The 14,939-nt window shown below is 38.0% G+C and overlaps 1 protein-coding gene across 1 annotated transcript; it reads right to left on the reverse strand.

Annotated features, from left to right (window-relative positions):
- Window positions 1-323: 323 nt before the first annotated feature.
- On the reverse strand, window positions 324-13,749 carry FAM162B (family with sequence similarity 162 member B). Its single transcript, XM_003311451.6, has 4 exons — window positions 13,435-13,749; window positions 13,177-13,285; window positions 10,008-10,116; window positions 324-1,030 (listed from the first exon to the last, which is right to left on the reverse strand). Exons 1-4 carry the CDS (start codon window positions 13,604-13,606, stop codon window positions 932-934), a joined length of 489 nt encoding a protein of 162 aa, XP_003311499.1. The 5' UTR covers window positions 13,607-13,749; the 3' UTR covers window positions 324-931.
- Window positions 13,750-14,939: the final 1,190 nt, after the last annotated feature.

A 14,939-nucleotide genomic window follows, 5' to 3' on the forward strand; every position in this document is an offset into this window, starting at 1 on the left:
GGTTAAAAAATAACAAATGTGAAGTTAAAAATGTGCAGGGATGAGAGATGTAATTTTAAAAAGTTATTTTAGGGCTTAAGCAAGTTTGACGATCATTAATGTATACCATTTTTTTTCTCTAACATTTTTGTCATTTTCAAAATTGCTGTTACAATTACTGTTTTAGTACTTTACCATTTTAGGAATAGGTTTTAGAATTAATAATTCAACCTATTTCACCTAGTTACAAACTATAAAAAGAATAATCAGAGGTACTACCCAGCTGCTAAATACAGTGAAATTTTGGTTGAAAATTAGTTTTGATTTTAATGAGCCCTTAATGATTAGTTCAACCTCATTTTAATGACATATACAATGTGCTCATTTTAGCATTATATGTAGTGGCCAGAAACTGTGCCAAATATCAAAATAAATTGTGGTATGTTTATACAACAGAATACAGCAATGACAATGGATGAACTAATGGTACACACAATTTGTGGATTAACCTTATAACTAATGTCAGGTAAATAATCCACACACACAGGTGCATAATGTATAAATCCATTTATATAAAGTTCAAAAACAGGCAAAATGAATCAAAGGTGATGAAACTCAGAAAAACTGCTATGTTTGGGAGGTAATGGCTGAGAAAAGGCAGGAATGAGGCTGTGAAGTGTTGCCAATATTCTACATCTTCACTTTGGCAGTGGTTACACAGGTGTTCACGACATAAATATCTATCAGACTGTATACACTTTTGTCCACTTTTTGAATGCATGGTATACTTCAGTAAAAGTTTACTAAAAAATAAAAATAAAAAAGACATTGTGCTTCTTGTTACCAAAATAAAACCATGGCAGATATTTTGGTAAATATTCTATTTTTCCCATCTTCTACTGTTGCTGATGACAGGGATGGTATTCAGGTGAACACTTTGTCACTTAGAATATCATTTAGCTTTAGCCTGTGCAGCCAATGCAGCTTCTTCACGCCACTTAGCTTTCTTTGCCAAGTTCCAACTTGTTAAGGATTCATGTCGTTCTACAGCCTGTGGGGGGGAAGAAATATATATATATAGATAGATACATGTATGTATATATATCTCACTGTGACTCTCTGGAAACTGGAAAAATTTGTATTTGAGATAGAAATACACAGGAGGGAATAGAATTAGAAGTTCTAACATATGTTAATAATGGGAAGAGAGAACAGACTGAATGGGTAAAGAGGCCATATTTGAAGTTATGACAGCATAGACTTTTTCAGAAGTGAGGAAAGCTATAAGTCCTCAAACTGAGAAACATACAAAGTCCTTAGTAAAATAAATAAGCATTTAATATATATTGATGGATACCTAGTGTGCATCTCACATTTAATATAGCCAAAATAGAGAGTTGACATATTTTGTTCCCCCTGCCTACCAGTCTTTCCCTAGCCATACACATCTCAATAAATGGCAGCATCATCCACCTACTTGCTCAAGTCAAAAAAACCCAGGCCTTTTCACTTCTTTATTCCATTTTCTTTTCTGCTTCCACAATGAATTCACCACAAAGTTCTATCCTTTTTACTTCCCCAAATTTACCTGAACTTGCTAACCTTTTCTGCATCTCCATCTGCCACAATTTCTTTAAGGTACATGCATTGTTATTAAAAATGAAAAATGAATTGGAGACAGGCAAGAGGGACAGTGGTGGGACCATTTAGAAGATATTGCAATGAACCAGGCAATAGATGTATATTGGTATCTCAGGAGAGATACTGAGGAGTGCTCCAATTTGGCTGTATTTTGAAAGTGGATCCGATGGGGTTGCTGATGACTTATCCATGAGCAGCTAGAAAGATAGAGTTGACATCAACTGAGAGGAGGAAAACAGTACAGAAAAGGGTGGCTCAGGGTTGTCTGGGGGAAGATCTAGAGTTCAACTTTTGACACGTTAAGTTTGAGATTCCATTAGACATCCAAAGGGAAATGTTAAGTAAGCAACTGACTATATGAATTTGAAGTGCAGAAGGAAGACATTAGCTGAAATATAAATTTGAGAGTCCTTGGAATATAGAAGGTATTTAAATCCAGAAGACTTGGTAAGATCCCCAAGGGACTGAGTGTAGCTAGAGAACGGAAAGACTAAAGACTGATCCATGGGGAGATTCCACTGTTATGAGGTCCCGGAGAATAGGAGAAACTGGCAGAGTAAACTTGGAAGACGTGGCCAACAGACAACCTACGTGAGTGTGGTACCACGGAAACCAAGCGAAGAAACGGTTTCATAAAAGATAAACGATTTTCATTCCCAATGCTCTCACTTCAGAGCTTCTGAGGATTTTTATGGAAGGACAATGGCTAGTTTGCATTCTCCAACAAAGGGTAAGTGAAAAATGCCACATTGGCCTATTCCAGTGTTTTTCATATATCCATTTATAACTAACTATTTCCCTATGTGCCAAAAATATTCTTTTCTTGGTTGAAGAATGGAGAGACTGGCTACTATGTGCCAGAATTTCTGTAGAGGAGTGGCTTTGAAGTGCAGGGAGACCAAATTCCTTTATAATCCAGATATTCTCAACCTAGACATAGTTTTAGCAGCTCCAGTAGATTGAACTCAGATTGAGCAGAATCTGAGGGAGGGAAGATACTGATTCAGCACTGATTCGGCAGAAGAAAATATTTGCTAATCAAGCAGAATTGTCAACTGCTTCCCCAAAATGTAATGAGATTTATCAGCACCCAAGCATTGAAACGTTGTGTCAAACTGAGTCTAAATAAACAGTCTTCAAAGTAGGATAAGAACTACGGTGTCCACTGAGGTCAAGAAAGCAATAGGAACACATTTCATCTTTTTTTAAAAGAAAAATTGCTAACATTTAATAGAAGAGTTGAGGAATAGAGAATCCTCCTCTATGTCAGGAGTTGGAGATATCTTGAGGAACCTGTGACAGTTCTATAATACAGAAGAATATAAAGGCACATCTCATTTTATTGTGCTTTGCTTTATTGTGACTTTCTTTCTTTCTTCTTCCTCTTTTTTTGTTTTTTTCAAATTGAAGGTTTGTGGCAACCTTGCATGGAACAAGTCTATAGGCTCCATTTTTCCAACAACATGTGCTCACTTCGTGTCTCTGTCACATTTTGCTAATTTTTGCAATATTTCAAACTTTTTCATTTTCATAACATCTGTTATGGTAATCTGTAATCAGTGATTGCCGTTGTTACTATTGTACTTATTTTAGGTTGCCATAAGTATGCCCATATAAGACAGCTAACTTAATTGATAAACATTGTATGTATTCTCCACTCCATCCACTGGCCAGTCTCCCATTTCTCTCCCTCTCCTTGGGCGTCCCTATTCCTTGAGATGCAACAATGTTGAAATTAGGCCAATTAATAACCCTATAATGGCCTCTACATGTTCAAGTAAAAGGAAGGGTTGTACATCTCTCACTTTAAAAAACTAGAAATGATTAAGCTTAGTGAAAAAAGGCATGTTGAAAACCAAGATAGGTCAAAAGCTTGGCCTCTTGTGCCACGTTGTGAATGCAAAGGAAAAGTTATTGAAGAAAATTAAAAGTACTACTCCAGTGAACACCTAAATAAAGTGAAACAGCCTTATTACTGATATAAAAAACGTTTTAGTGGTCTGGAAAGAAGATCAAACCAGCCACAGCATTCCTTTAAGCCAAAGCCTAATATGGAGCAAGGCCCTGACTGTCTTCAGTTCTGTGAAGGCTGAGAGAGGTGGGAAAGCAGTAGAAGACAAGTTGGAAGCTAGCAGAGGTTGGTTCATGAGGCTGAAGGAAAGAAGCTGTCTCCATAACAAAAGTGCAAGGTGAAGCAGCAAGTGCTAATAGAGAAGCTACAGCAAGTCATCTAGAAGATCTATTATAGCTAATTTTGTTGATGAAGTCTATGCTAAAATACAGTTTTTCAATGAAGACAAAATAGCCTCATTTTGGAAGAAAATGCCATCTAGAACTTTCAGAGATAGAGAGAAGTCAATGCCTGGTTTTAAAGCTTCAAAGACAGGCTGACTCTCTTGTTAGGAGCTATTGGCAGCTGATGACTTTAAGTGGAAGCCAATACTCATTAGCATTCTGAAAATCCTAGGGCTCTTAAGAATTATGGTAAATCTACTCTGCCTGTGCCACGAATGGAATAATGAAGCCGGGGTGACAGCATATCTGCTTACATGGCTTTCTGAATACTTTAAGCTCACTGTTGAGACTTACTTCTCAGAAAAAAAAAGATTCCTTTTGAAATATTACTTCTCAGTGACAATGCACCTGGTCACTCAAAAGTTCTTATGGATATTTACAAGGAGATTAATATTTTCATGACTGCTAACACAACATCCATTCTTCAGCCCATGGAAAAAGGTGTCATTTCAACTTTCAAGTCTTGTTATTTAAGAAACACATTTTGTAAGGCTATAGCTACCATAGATAGTGATTCCTCTGATGGATCTGAGAAAAGTAAATTGAAAACCTTCTGGAAAGGAGTCACCATTCTAGATGCCATTAAGAATATTTGTGAATCATAGGAAGAGGTCAATATTAATAGGAGTTCGGACGAAGCTAATTCCAATCCTCATAGATAACTTTGAGGGGTTCAAGCCTTCAGTGGAGGAAGTATGAGGAAGTAACTGCAGATGTGGTGGAAATAGCAATAGAACTGGAATTCATAGTGGAGCCTGAAAACAAAATTGAATTGCTATAATCTCATGATAAAACTTTCACAAGATGAGTTGCTTCTTACAAATAGCAAAGAAAAGTGGTTTCTTGAGATGGAAACTACTGCTGGTGAAGATGTTGTGAACATTGGTGAAATTAGAACAAAGTATTTAGAATATTACATAAACTTAGTTAATAAAGTAGTGGTAGGGTTTGAGAGAACTGACTCCAATTTTGAAAGAAGTTCTACTGTGAGGAAAATGCTGTCAAACAGCATTGCATGCTACATGGAAATCTTTCATGAAAGAGAGTCAACTGATATGGCAAACTTCATTGTCATCTTATTTTAAGAAATTGCCACAGCCACCCCAACCTTCAGCAACCACCATCCTGATCTGTCAGCAGCCATCAACATCAAAGCAAGACCTTCCACCAGCAAAAAGATTACAATTCATTGTGTACTATAAACATAACTTTTATATGCATTGGGAAACCAAAAAATTTGCGTGTCTCAGTTTATTATAATATTCACTTTATTGTGAACTGAACATACAATATCTCTGAGGTATGCCTGTTTTCATTCATTTCAATACCATTAGAATAGATATTAATAAATAAGAATGGTTTCTTTTTTGGCCAGAAAATTACATGGCGTCTTTAAATACTTATATGGATAATTTTGTAAGCTTAAATAAAGTCTCCAAACAATTTATGGGGTTTTGAATCCATTTGGTACAAAATTCAAAACTACTATATCTTCCAATTATTTTGCAAGAATAAAATAGCTGAAGAACATCAGGGAGGGTAAGAAATTACTGGGCATATTTCAACAAAAGCTTTGGCATAGTTGGTGGATAAAATTAAGTATTAGCACCACCATTTAGTAATCACAGCTAAAGAGGTATTTCTTTTACTGGATCTATGTATCAATATGTGTCTTATTTTCAGTTACAATATTATAATGAATATAAAATTGCAAAATTGTAGATAATAAAGCATTTCAGTTGTATTGTTACTATATCAAAATATGTTAAATATATATATAATACGGTATATGTTATACATGTTAATAAAATTTTAGGGAAAATGTTTTTGTGTCATTCACAAACAAAGTACAATTTATTGGATGCATGCAGTGGCTCGTGCCTGTAATCCCAGCACTTTGGGAGGCCAAGGCAGGAGGATCGCTTTGAGTTTAGGAGTTTGAGGCCAGCCTGGGTGGCATGGCAAAAACTCATTTCTACAAAAAATACAAAAAAATTAGCCCGGCATGGTCATTGACACCTGTGGTCCCAGCTACTTAGGAGGCTGAGCCTGCAGAATCCCTTGAGCCTGGCAGGCAGAGGATGCAGGGAGCCAAGATCATGCCACTGCACTCCAGCCTGGGTGAGAGTGAGACCCTGTCCTCCTCCACCAAAAAAAAAAAAAAAAAAAAAAAAGGGGGTGGGGTGGGGAGACCAACTGTGTCAAATGCTGATAGGTCAATGAAGATGAGTGTATCATTGGTGACCTTGATAACAGCAGTTTGATGGAGCGTTTGAGGCACGAGCCTGATCAAATGGAATGAGACAGGAAATCAGAGACAGTGTATATAGACAGGTCTACTGAAAAGGTTTGCCACAGAGAAATGCAGCTATACCAAAAGAAGTTTTGTTTTTGGTTTTGAAGAGGGAAGTAGAAACATTTCTATATTTTGATAAAAAATGATACAGTAGAGAAGAAAAAAAACTAATGACGAGCAAATAAACCTGAGAATTCCTGGAATGAAAACCTTGAAAAGGCAAAATGGAATGGGATCCACGCAATTAATAAGAGCTTCTAGATTGGAGCAAGAATCATTTACAATAGGCAGAAAAGCAAAATATACAGGATTATGTGTCATACGACTGGAAACTGCTCCTTGGGCTGCTACAATTCTCTCAGTGAGGTGGAAGGAAAGGTCATCAATGGGGAGGACTGTGGAGGTGTAAGGTCTGAAGAGATAGCATGAAATAGTTGGATGGCTAGACTTCTTTTCCTGTGTTTAAGAGGCATGTGCATTTTATTTTCTGCAAATCCTGCCTTTTTGTATCTTTTACCCATTTTTTAAAATAAAAGGTTGTTGCTGTTTTATTTAGTGGAGCTCCTTATAATTTAAGAAAATTAGCTCTTAGTTTGTGATCTATTTTGTATTTTTCCTAGTTTGTCATTTGTGTTTTTACTTTATTTATGGCACTTTTTACCAAGCAGAATTTTAAATTTTATATGATTAAATTTATCTGTCTTTTCTGTTGTATAGCTTCTCAGTTTTGTTCTATATTTAGAAATGTCTACCTAACCACTATAAAGAATTCCCTCATATATTCTTTTGGTGATTTTAAGGCTTCACATTTAATGTGAAAATCTTATATCCAACTGCAATTTATTTTATGTAGAAAGTATAGTTGGAATGTCCCAATATCATTTCTTGACTAATTTTTCTTTCTCCACTCATATACAGAGTCACTATTTCATATATTAAATCCCTATGTAGTGGGTTATTTATGTGATTTGAATTCAGTTCTATTAAGTTGCCTGTCTATTTGTATGTCAGTACTGCAGTTTTAATTATTGTTGTTGTTTTGTTTTAATATATTTTAGAGCTAGTCCTCCCTTAGAACTATTATTTTTAGTATTTTCTTGTGTATTTTGCTTATTTTTCTATATAAATTTTAGACAGTTTGTCTACTTCCAAAACAAATCCTATTGCTATTTTTATTGCAATCATGTCAACTTTATAGACTTAGAGAAGTTCGCTCTCTTTAAAATGTCAAGTCTTCCTATTCCAAATAAAAATTTCTTAGGTTATACCTTCTCTTGTGGCCACTGGTAGTGTTTAAAAGTTGCCTTTATATAGATATTGCATGATTTTTAATTTCATTCTTACGTGCCTTACCTTTTTTGTTTGTTGCTATTTTAAGTAGGATCCTTATTTCTAATCTTTCTTTTTTTATTTTTTATTTTTTATTTTTGAGACAGAGTCTCTGTCGCCCAGGCTGGAGTGCAGTGGCACAATCTCGGATCACTGCAAGCTCCACCTCCTGGGTTCACGCCATTCTCCTGCGTCAGCCTCCCGAGTAGCTGGGACTACAGGCGCCCGACACCACGCCTGGCTAATTTTTTTGTATTTTTTTTTTTAGTAGTGACGGAGCTTCACCGTGTTAGCCATCACCTCTAAGCTTTGCACATGCTGTTCTTTCCTTCCCCCGGTCTTCTCATGGCTAGCTTATTCTCATCCTCCTCAGAGAGGACGTCCCTGACCACTCCATCAAAAATGGCCTCTCCTGGGGTGTTACTATTTTATCATCCTGTTCCTTTCCTTCATTGCACTAAGAATTCCTCAGACCTTTTTAGTTTATGTGTTTACTTGATCACTCTCCATTTTCCCTACTACAAAATACCTGTCTTTTAATTCCATGATATTCTAATAACTACATGCAGAGTGCCTGGCATGTCTCAGGTGCTCAAAAGTATTTAGTGTATTAATGATTTAAAATCAGTGTTTGCTATCACACTTTTGGAGAAGAGGAAACAGAGCAATAACTGGTGCTACACATAAAACTCAATTCTCAGTTGCTACTTTTTGTGTCAGATTCACACAGAGAAAATCCCTGGCTATTGATTTATAATAGAATTATATTTGAAATATGGAATTTTAACAGGAAATGAAAAAACCTTTCCTTCAATTCAAATCATATGTATTGAAAATAAAATGATGACATCAGTAGATCTCTAATATGCCAACTTGCTGATAAAATATATATTAAGTTTAATTGGTCTTAATGTCTCATTTGGAAACTTGTGATTAAAAAACATTAAAGTGCCATTATAAATAAATTATTAGAGGGTGATTCTAAGTAAACAAATTGTCTAATTAATGTTTATCTTTTTGATGTAGATGAGGCAATACACTAATCATCAAAATATTCCTAGAAACTAGAGAATCATCAATTTGGCAGGCAGTCATTTAACGTTAGGTTAAAAACAAAATATTATCAAAGTTATTTATTTACATGCTTGAGTGTTCAGTCCAGTAAACATTTCAAAATTTCTCATTTGGTGAGAACAATTTCAAAGCATAGATTTTTTCCATGCTAATAGGAATGAAAGGACATTTATATAATATCAGTAGGCTTGTAAGTCCTAATCCCTGTGTGAAGTTAGTGGGCTCAGACACACTTGGGCACCTGAGGAGTAAAGGACAGAATCACAGAATTGGGCAGAATGGTAATTAGCTAAATAAGCCCAGAGAGTGAGGATGTATGGAGCCAAGCAAACTATTCTGAATGATATGTATGCACTATTGAAACCCAGTGTTCACAACCAAAAATGTTATAATCCAGCTCTAATGGCTTCAGTTGCAGGTGCCACGATGAGGAGGGGCACTGTTAAAACTGGAGTGTATTGAGAGGACAGCTCAAAGGTAGAAGGAAGTTGTTAGAGTGGTTAAAACTGAAGAAGCAAATACTCATAGGTATGTGTTAGAAATGTCAAAATACTTGTGGGGCTGCTCTTTGTGGTAAAAAGTGACCAGTAGATGGAAGGATTTTGGGAGGCAGAAAACAAAATTAGAGGGTAGTCAGCTCTTAATTTCTCACTAGAGGTATTAAACAGAAACCATACATTAAGAAAGGCAAGGAAAGGGCTGACATAAAGGATCCAGACAAACTAGATTACCTTGGCAATCACTTCCAAGCTTTGCATTTCTAACTAGTTCATACTTCTGTGCAATAGCTAATTGAGTTCCTGATTTAATGAATGATCTAGTCTGGATAACTTTCAACAACAAAGTTCTCCGTCTTCTGCAGATTTTAACCACGGTGTAAATTGTTTTGTTTATAAGTTAAAACAAGCATTTGTCCCTCCTGGCCATATAGTGTTAATTTGTTGACTCAAATTTCCATGAACAAATTTATCTCCAGTATTTTTTATATATATATATACACATATATATATACATATATATACACTTATATATATACATATATACTTATATATATACTTATATATATATACTTATATATGTATATATACTTGTATATATACTTATATATGTATATATACTTATATATACATATATACATATATAAATACTTATATATATACACACACACACACATATATATATATGACTTCAAGTCTCAAAGACAAAATTGTTCTTATATTAAAAAACAGCAGTAATCCTGAATCGAGAACAATGTCCATGACATTTCTTAAAATTCACCCTTTGGGCTGACTAAGGAGGTACTCACCCTTTTGGTGAGATACTCTTTTAGGGAGGTACTTAAAAAGAGGTACTTACCCTTTTAACTGACTTGCCCTTTTAAGGAGATACTCACCCTTTTGGCTGACACTATCACAGCAAAGCAGGCGATAATTGTGAGTCCAATCATTATGTAACAAGCTTTCACTCGAGCTTTGTTTCTTGCGGTGTCTATCATTTCTGGCCTAAACGAAGATGTGTATTTTGTTAAATATGTAAAAGTAATATGGTTTTCTGACAGGCATGATAGATAATTTGCCATGTAAACATTCCAAAAAATTCCCTGAATGCAAACTGCATTTGGTGACATTTTCATGTGAAAGACTTTGAAATGCTAGCTAGTTATTTTTACCAATTTCAAATTAACAAGTATTTATTCAGATCTTAAATTAATGTTAGCCATTATGAAACCACTGTATAGAATATTAGTTTCTAATTCCTCAAAATATAACTACTAGAGATGCTAACTTGACTCTCCATTGTTTTTATTCACTAAGTGGGGTAAAGGAAGAGTTAAAGCATATGTATGTCGATGACTTGCAATTATTTAGCCTCTTTGTAAAGTAGGCTTTGTTTTCCATTTGAACAGTTTTTTTTTTAAAACTCATTTTTATCATTTCGTTTTTTTCACTCGCCTCCCAATCTCTTGTCCCTTCACATGCTACCCCCAAAAGACACACTATTATCCAGTTTGTGAGAATGTCTGTTAGAAAAATGTTTCCTTCATGGCTTTTGCAATAATTTTTTTTTAAATGTGATCAAAATCACAATAATTTGCCAAGGAAAAAGATAAAAGAGACCTTCATTTTCATGTTATTATTATACTGAAATTTGATATACTTAAATTCTAGATATTCATTCATAGTTTTATGCATGTTGTCCAAGATTTTAATAATACTACTTACAAAGTAGTAATACAAAAGGCATCATGCCTGTGGGACTTTTACGTTGAAATAAACTTTAACGATTTTCAATGATATGAAGTGGCAGATTATAAATATGCATAATTAAAGAATTTCATTCATTATAATATATTCATTGGTATTCTTTCCTCTCTATGTGAAGTTTAAATAGAGTGTAGTTACATTGAAAAAAAAAATCCAGAAAGACAAAGTTGCATTTTCTCCTAAAAACAGAAAACTTTTAAAATTTTCCCACTGGTTAAAAGACTACAGAAAACTCCTATCTAGCCTATTTTCTTTAGATTTTAGGCAGAGTGATGTAAGTTTTAAGATGTTAGTTGCAAACAGGTCCAATTAGTGAGTATGGAGAAATTATTAGATTATATTTGCTGCTAACTTTTGTTCCAGATGGAACCTAGAAGCTCTGATCTTTTTTACCCAGCCATTTGGCTTTAATCTATTATAACAAATTAGTTTAGCACTGAGAAAAACAAGACAAAGTACAGTTATTATTAAACATAATTAGTGTATGATACAAAAATTATAGGTCACTTGTTCATTATATGTCCATTAAAAGGTAAAAGCTGTTTACATTGTAAGTGTGACACTTAGCTTAACAGGAATATCTCTCTTAAATAGTAATGCTTAAAAAATTATAGAAAAATAATAAAATGAAAAATACTCAAATACTTTTATGTTTCCAATGCAAAACTGCAATGCTTTTTATAGGCATCCTGTTCTTAGTGAAATGCTCCTGTTTATAATACATCTTTTGACTATGATCTTGGGGAAATTAAATTATTTCTGTAAAATGAGTCTGTTCACAAATACAGCTATGTTAAATGCAATACTGGGCATAGGTTTTCTTGACAAACAATATGCAATAATGTTGGTTCTTTACACTCTTGATTACTCTGTTAGGCCACTAGAAATAAAAATTCAAACCAATTGAGGGTGGTGGCTTATTTATTTTAATTTTTTTTTTTTTACTTCCTTGGCATTTATAGTATTAAATTTTCAGGCATCAATTAAAATTTGATAACCAGAGCTTATGATGATAAAGACTTTTCTGAGGCTAACTTTTGCTTTCAGCTAAGTCTGTAGTTTGAAGTCTATAGATCTCGAGGAAAAATAATCTTAGAAAGTGCCTCTGTAGTTGAATAAATACTGAAAACGAATTCAAATGCAGTGTTATTTCAAATTCCATGTCCCTTTCTCATTTGGTGACTTGCTCCAATAAAAGAACGAAAATGCTTCAGAATTCATTATTGAGTGTACATTTCCTGCCCTGTTCTCCCACCCCACCCGCTAGCTATCTGAGATGCTTTGGTAACTGATAAACTGCAGTTGTTTATAAACAATAACATGGCAGGCACCATGTGAAAAACAGAAATATAGGTCCAGTTTCCATTATCCATTCTAATAGGCATTCATTACATTGTACAAATATACAGAATATCTAAAATCCTTCTTTCACGTTATGGTTTTAGTCTTTTATTTTTAAAAGATAAACTTAAAAAGTAGTAGATTGATTTTATTTTTAGTTTCCGTCCCTCTCTTTTTTACCCATTCCCTTGTAAAAATGCTGCGAAGGTTTTTGGGCTTGGCAGAAACAGAAACTTTGGAAAGATTTTTTTACAGGTTACATTTACTTATTATTAGCATTTATTTTACAGGTTACATTACCTTAGAGGGGGAGTTATTAGTTTGAGTTTTATCATCTGTCTTGGTGGGTTTAGCATGCTGAAGAGGCCCACAGTGCTGACACTCCCGCGCGTCCCACCCTGAGTAAACCCGGAGCCTAGAGGGCTGCAGAAACACGTCCGCCAGGCATCTCCTGCCCCAGAAGAGGAGGCCGCATGGATGCGTCTTTTTTCCAGAGACCCCCCCCCGCCACAGCTGCCCCGCAAGCCAAGATCAGAGAACCCCTTCCTTGGGTGGGGTAGGGGGACGCCCCCGGCCAAAGCCTGGATTGCGGTCTGGTGTCCCGGCAGCCATCCGGATGCTCGCGAGGACCGTGGCCTGTTTGGCACAAGAGCCCCACTGCCTCCCAGTTCGGAGCTTGCTGGGGACCGGCAATCTGGGCGGTGCTGGAAGTGTCCCCTGAACCTCTCAGTTTTCACCCACCTTCTGCAATCTCCCTGTAAGCTTAATTGACTCTTGACACACCGCACTGGAGGCGGGGTGTGTGTGTGGGTAAACTCCGTGTGTGGTGGGTGATATTGCGAAGTGTTGGCACTGCGGCCGCTTTCGCTCCTAGGTGGCCGCGGTCGGAAGGTGGGTCACCCCGCACCCTTGCGGCCGGGGACCGACTCTCCTTCGCGCGGCGGTCGCCACACTTACGGGATCCGAGGCGGGATCTCCTCCATCGATTTGAAACGCCCTGTCCACAGCAGGATTTTCTTGTCGAACTGCGAAGGCCTGCGCTGCGTGGGGACTCGGTGAATCTCCCCTGAAGCGAAAGCAACCCAGACGGACGCGGGAACTGACGCACCGGCACAGAGGATCAGCGCGCCCTCAAGCCGACTCCCGGGCCGGCCCCTCGCTGCCCTCCCGCAACCTCCTCCCTCCCAGGACCTCCCCGTCGGAGCCCTGGCTCACCGTGACCTTGGGGCCCAGAATTGCTGGGGGCCCCGCCGCTGGAGTAGCAGGGGAGACCCCGGGGCGGAAGAGCCGGTGCGGGCCGTCGCGTGGCCTCGAGAGGCGCCCCGGGGCCGCAGCGGACTGTTAGCCCGCGGCCAAGGCGCAGTAGGCTCCCGACCGCCCTGAGCATGCTGCCCGCTTGTCCCGCGCCGCACCCGCACCTCCGGACCCAGCCACAGGCGTTGTCCCCGCAGCTCTCCTCGTCCCGCCCCGGCCTGCCGCGCTCTGGAGAGCCTGGGACGTGCAGCTGGAACCCCTGGCGCTCGCACACTCAGCTCGCTATCCCCGTCTCCGCCCCCGGCCAGCGACCCGGGATCAGGGCGTCAAGCCCCGAGGGGCTGGTTCCTCAGGAAGCAGCCTGCCTCTGTTTGAAACAGGCTCACCACCGCCTGAGGCAGTGCGTGTAGCTCCTTTTAAATTCTTTGTATTGAGTAGAAATGTATTTCCGCCAGGCTTTTAGCCTTTGATTCCATCGTTTGTTCCCCAGGAGAATAAATCTAAATCCTCTCTTCCAGGAAGAGACAACAATCCTTCAAGTGCAGGAAACTGAAGACATTTCCCAGTTAAGTGTTAAGGGCACTCCACTAACTTCTGGATGAGATTTCTTGAAGTTAGCTCCTCACCTCATCGTCTCCCACCCCCATACCTTTTCTCTTTCCTACGGAAAACAATCTCAATTCCTCCAAGTGTCTTTCTCTACCTTTTCTTCTTCTTTTCAGAGACAGTCTCTGGCTCTGTCACTCAGGCTAAAGTGCAGTGGCATGCTGATAGCTCATTGTAACGTCGAACTCCTGGACTCAAGTAGTCCTCCCACCTTAGCCTCCAGAGTAGCTAGGGCTTTGGTCGTGCGCCAGCACGCTCCGCTATTTTTTTTTTTTTTTTAAGAGATAGGATCTCACTATGTTGTCCAGACTGGTCTCCAACTCCTGGCCTCAAGCTATCAGCTGGGCTCTGCCTCCCAAAGCACTGGGATTACACGTATGAGCCGCCATGCCAGCTTCCTACCTCTTCATCTCTTAGCCCACAAACTCTCCACACTCCCTTCAAAATGTGCCTTTCTTCTGTCACCTTCCACCATCTCCTCTATGCTAAAAGGTAAAAGAATCTACTATTTTCAGGCATTAAATGGTAACAGGGATTCAGATTCAATGATTGGAGAGAAGGGTTGTACAAGCAATTTACTTATCTTGTTCCACAGACAACAGACCTCCTGCCAAGTCAAAGTGCTCATCAGCCCAGCACCAGGCCGAGCTCACCCTCCTCTGCTGTTACTGCCTGTGAGTTTCCCTCCTTATCTAGACACTGCTTTGCACTTGTTGGATTTCTAGATATTTTGCTTCCTAACTAGACTGTCAGGCTCTTGAAGGCTATAACTTTTCTGTAACTGCCAGCTCAGTTTTTTTTTTTCTTTTTACATAACAGTGTTAAACAAAAAAAGAGGGGTTAATAGCTCTGTGAAGACA

This window comes from Pan troglodytes, chromosome 5 (assembly GCF_028858775.2).
Source record: "Pan troglodytes isolate AG18354 chromosome 5, NHGRI_mPanTro3-v2.0_pri, whole genome shotgun sequence".
In the NCBI taxonomy this organism is placed as follows: domain Eukaryota; kingdom Metazoa; phylum Chordata; class Mammalia; order Primates; family Hominidae; genus Pan; species Pan troglodytes.

What these genes read in the sequence shown, in the direction of transcription:
- FAM162B (XM_003311451.6), bottom strand. Translation starts at nt 13,606, where the DNA reads ATGCTCAGGGCGGTCGGGAGCCTACTGCGCCTTGGCCGCGGGCTAACA. An exon ending in TTCTGGGCCCCAAGGTCACG is followed by an intron (nt 13,286 to 13,434) that starts GTGAGCCAGGGC and finishes CTTTCGCTTCAG; the next exon opens with GGGAGATTCACCGAGTCCCC. An exon ending in GAGATCCCGCCTCGGATCCC is followed by an intron (nt 10,117 to 13,176) that starts GTAAGTGTGGCG and finishes ATCTTCGTTTAG; the next exon opens with GCCAGAAATGATAGACACCG.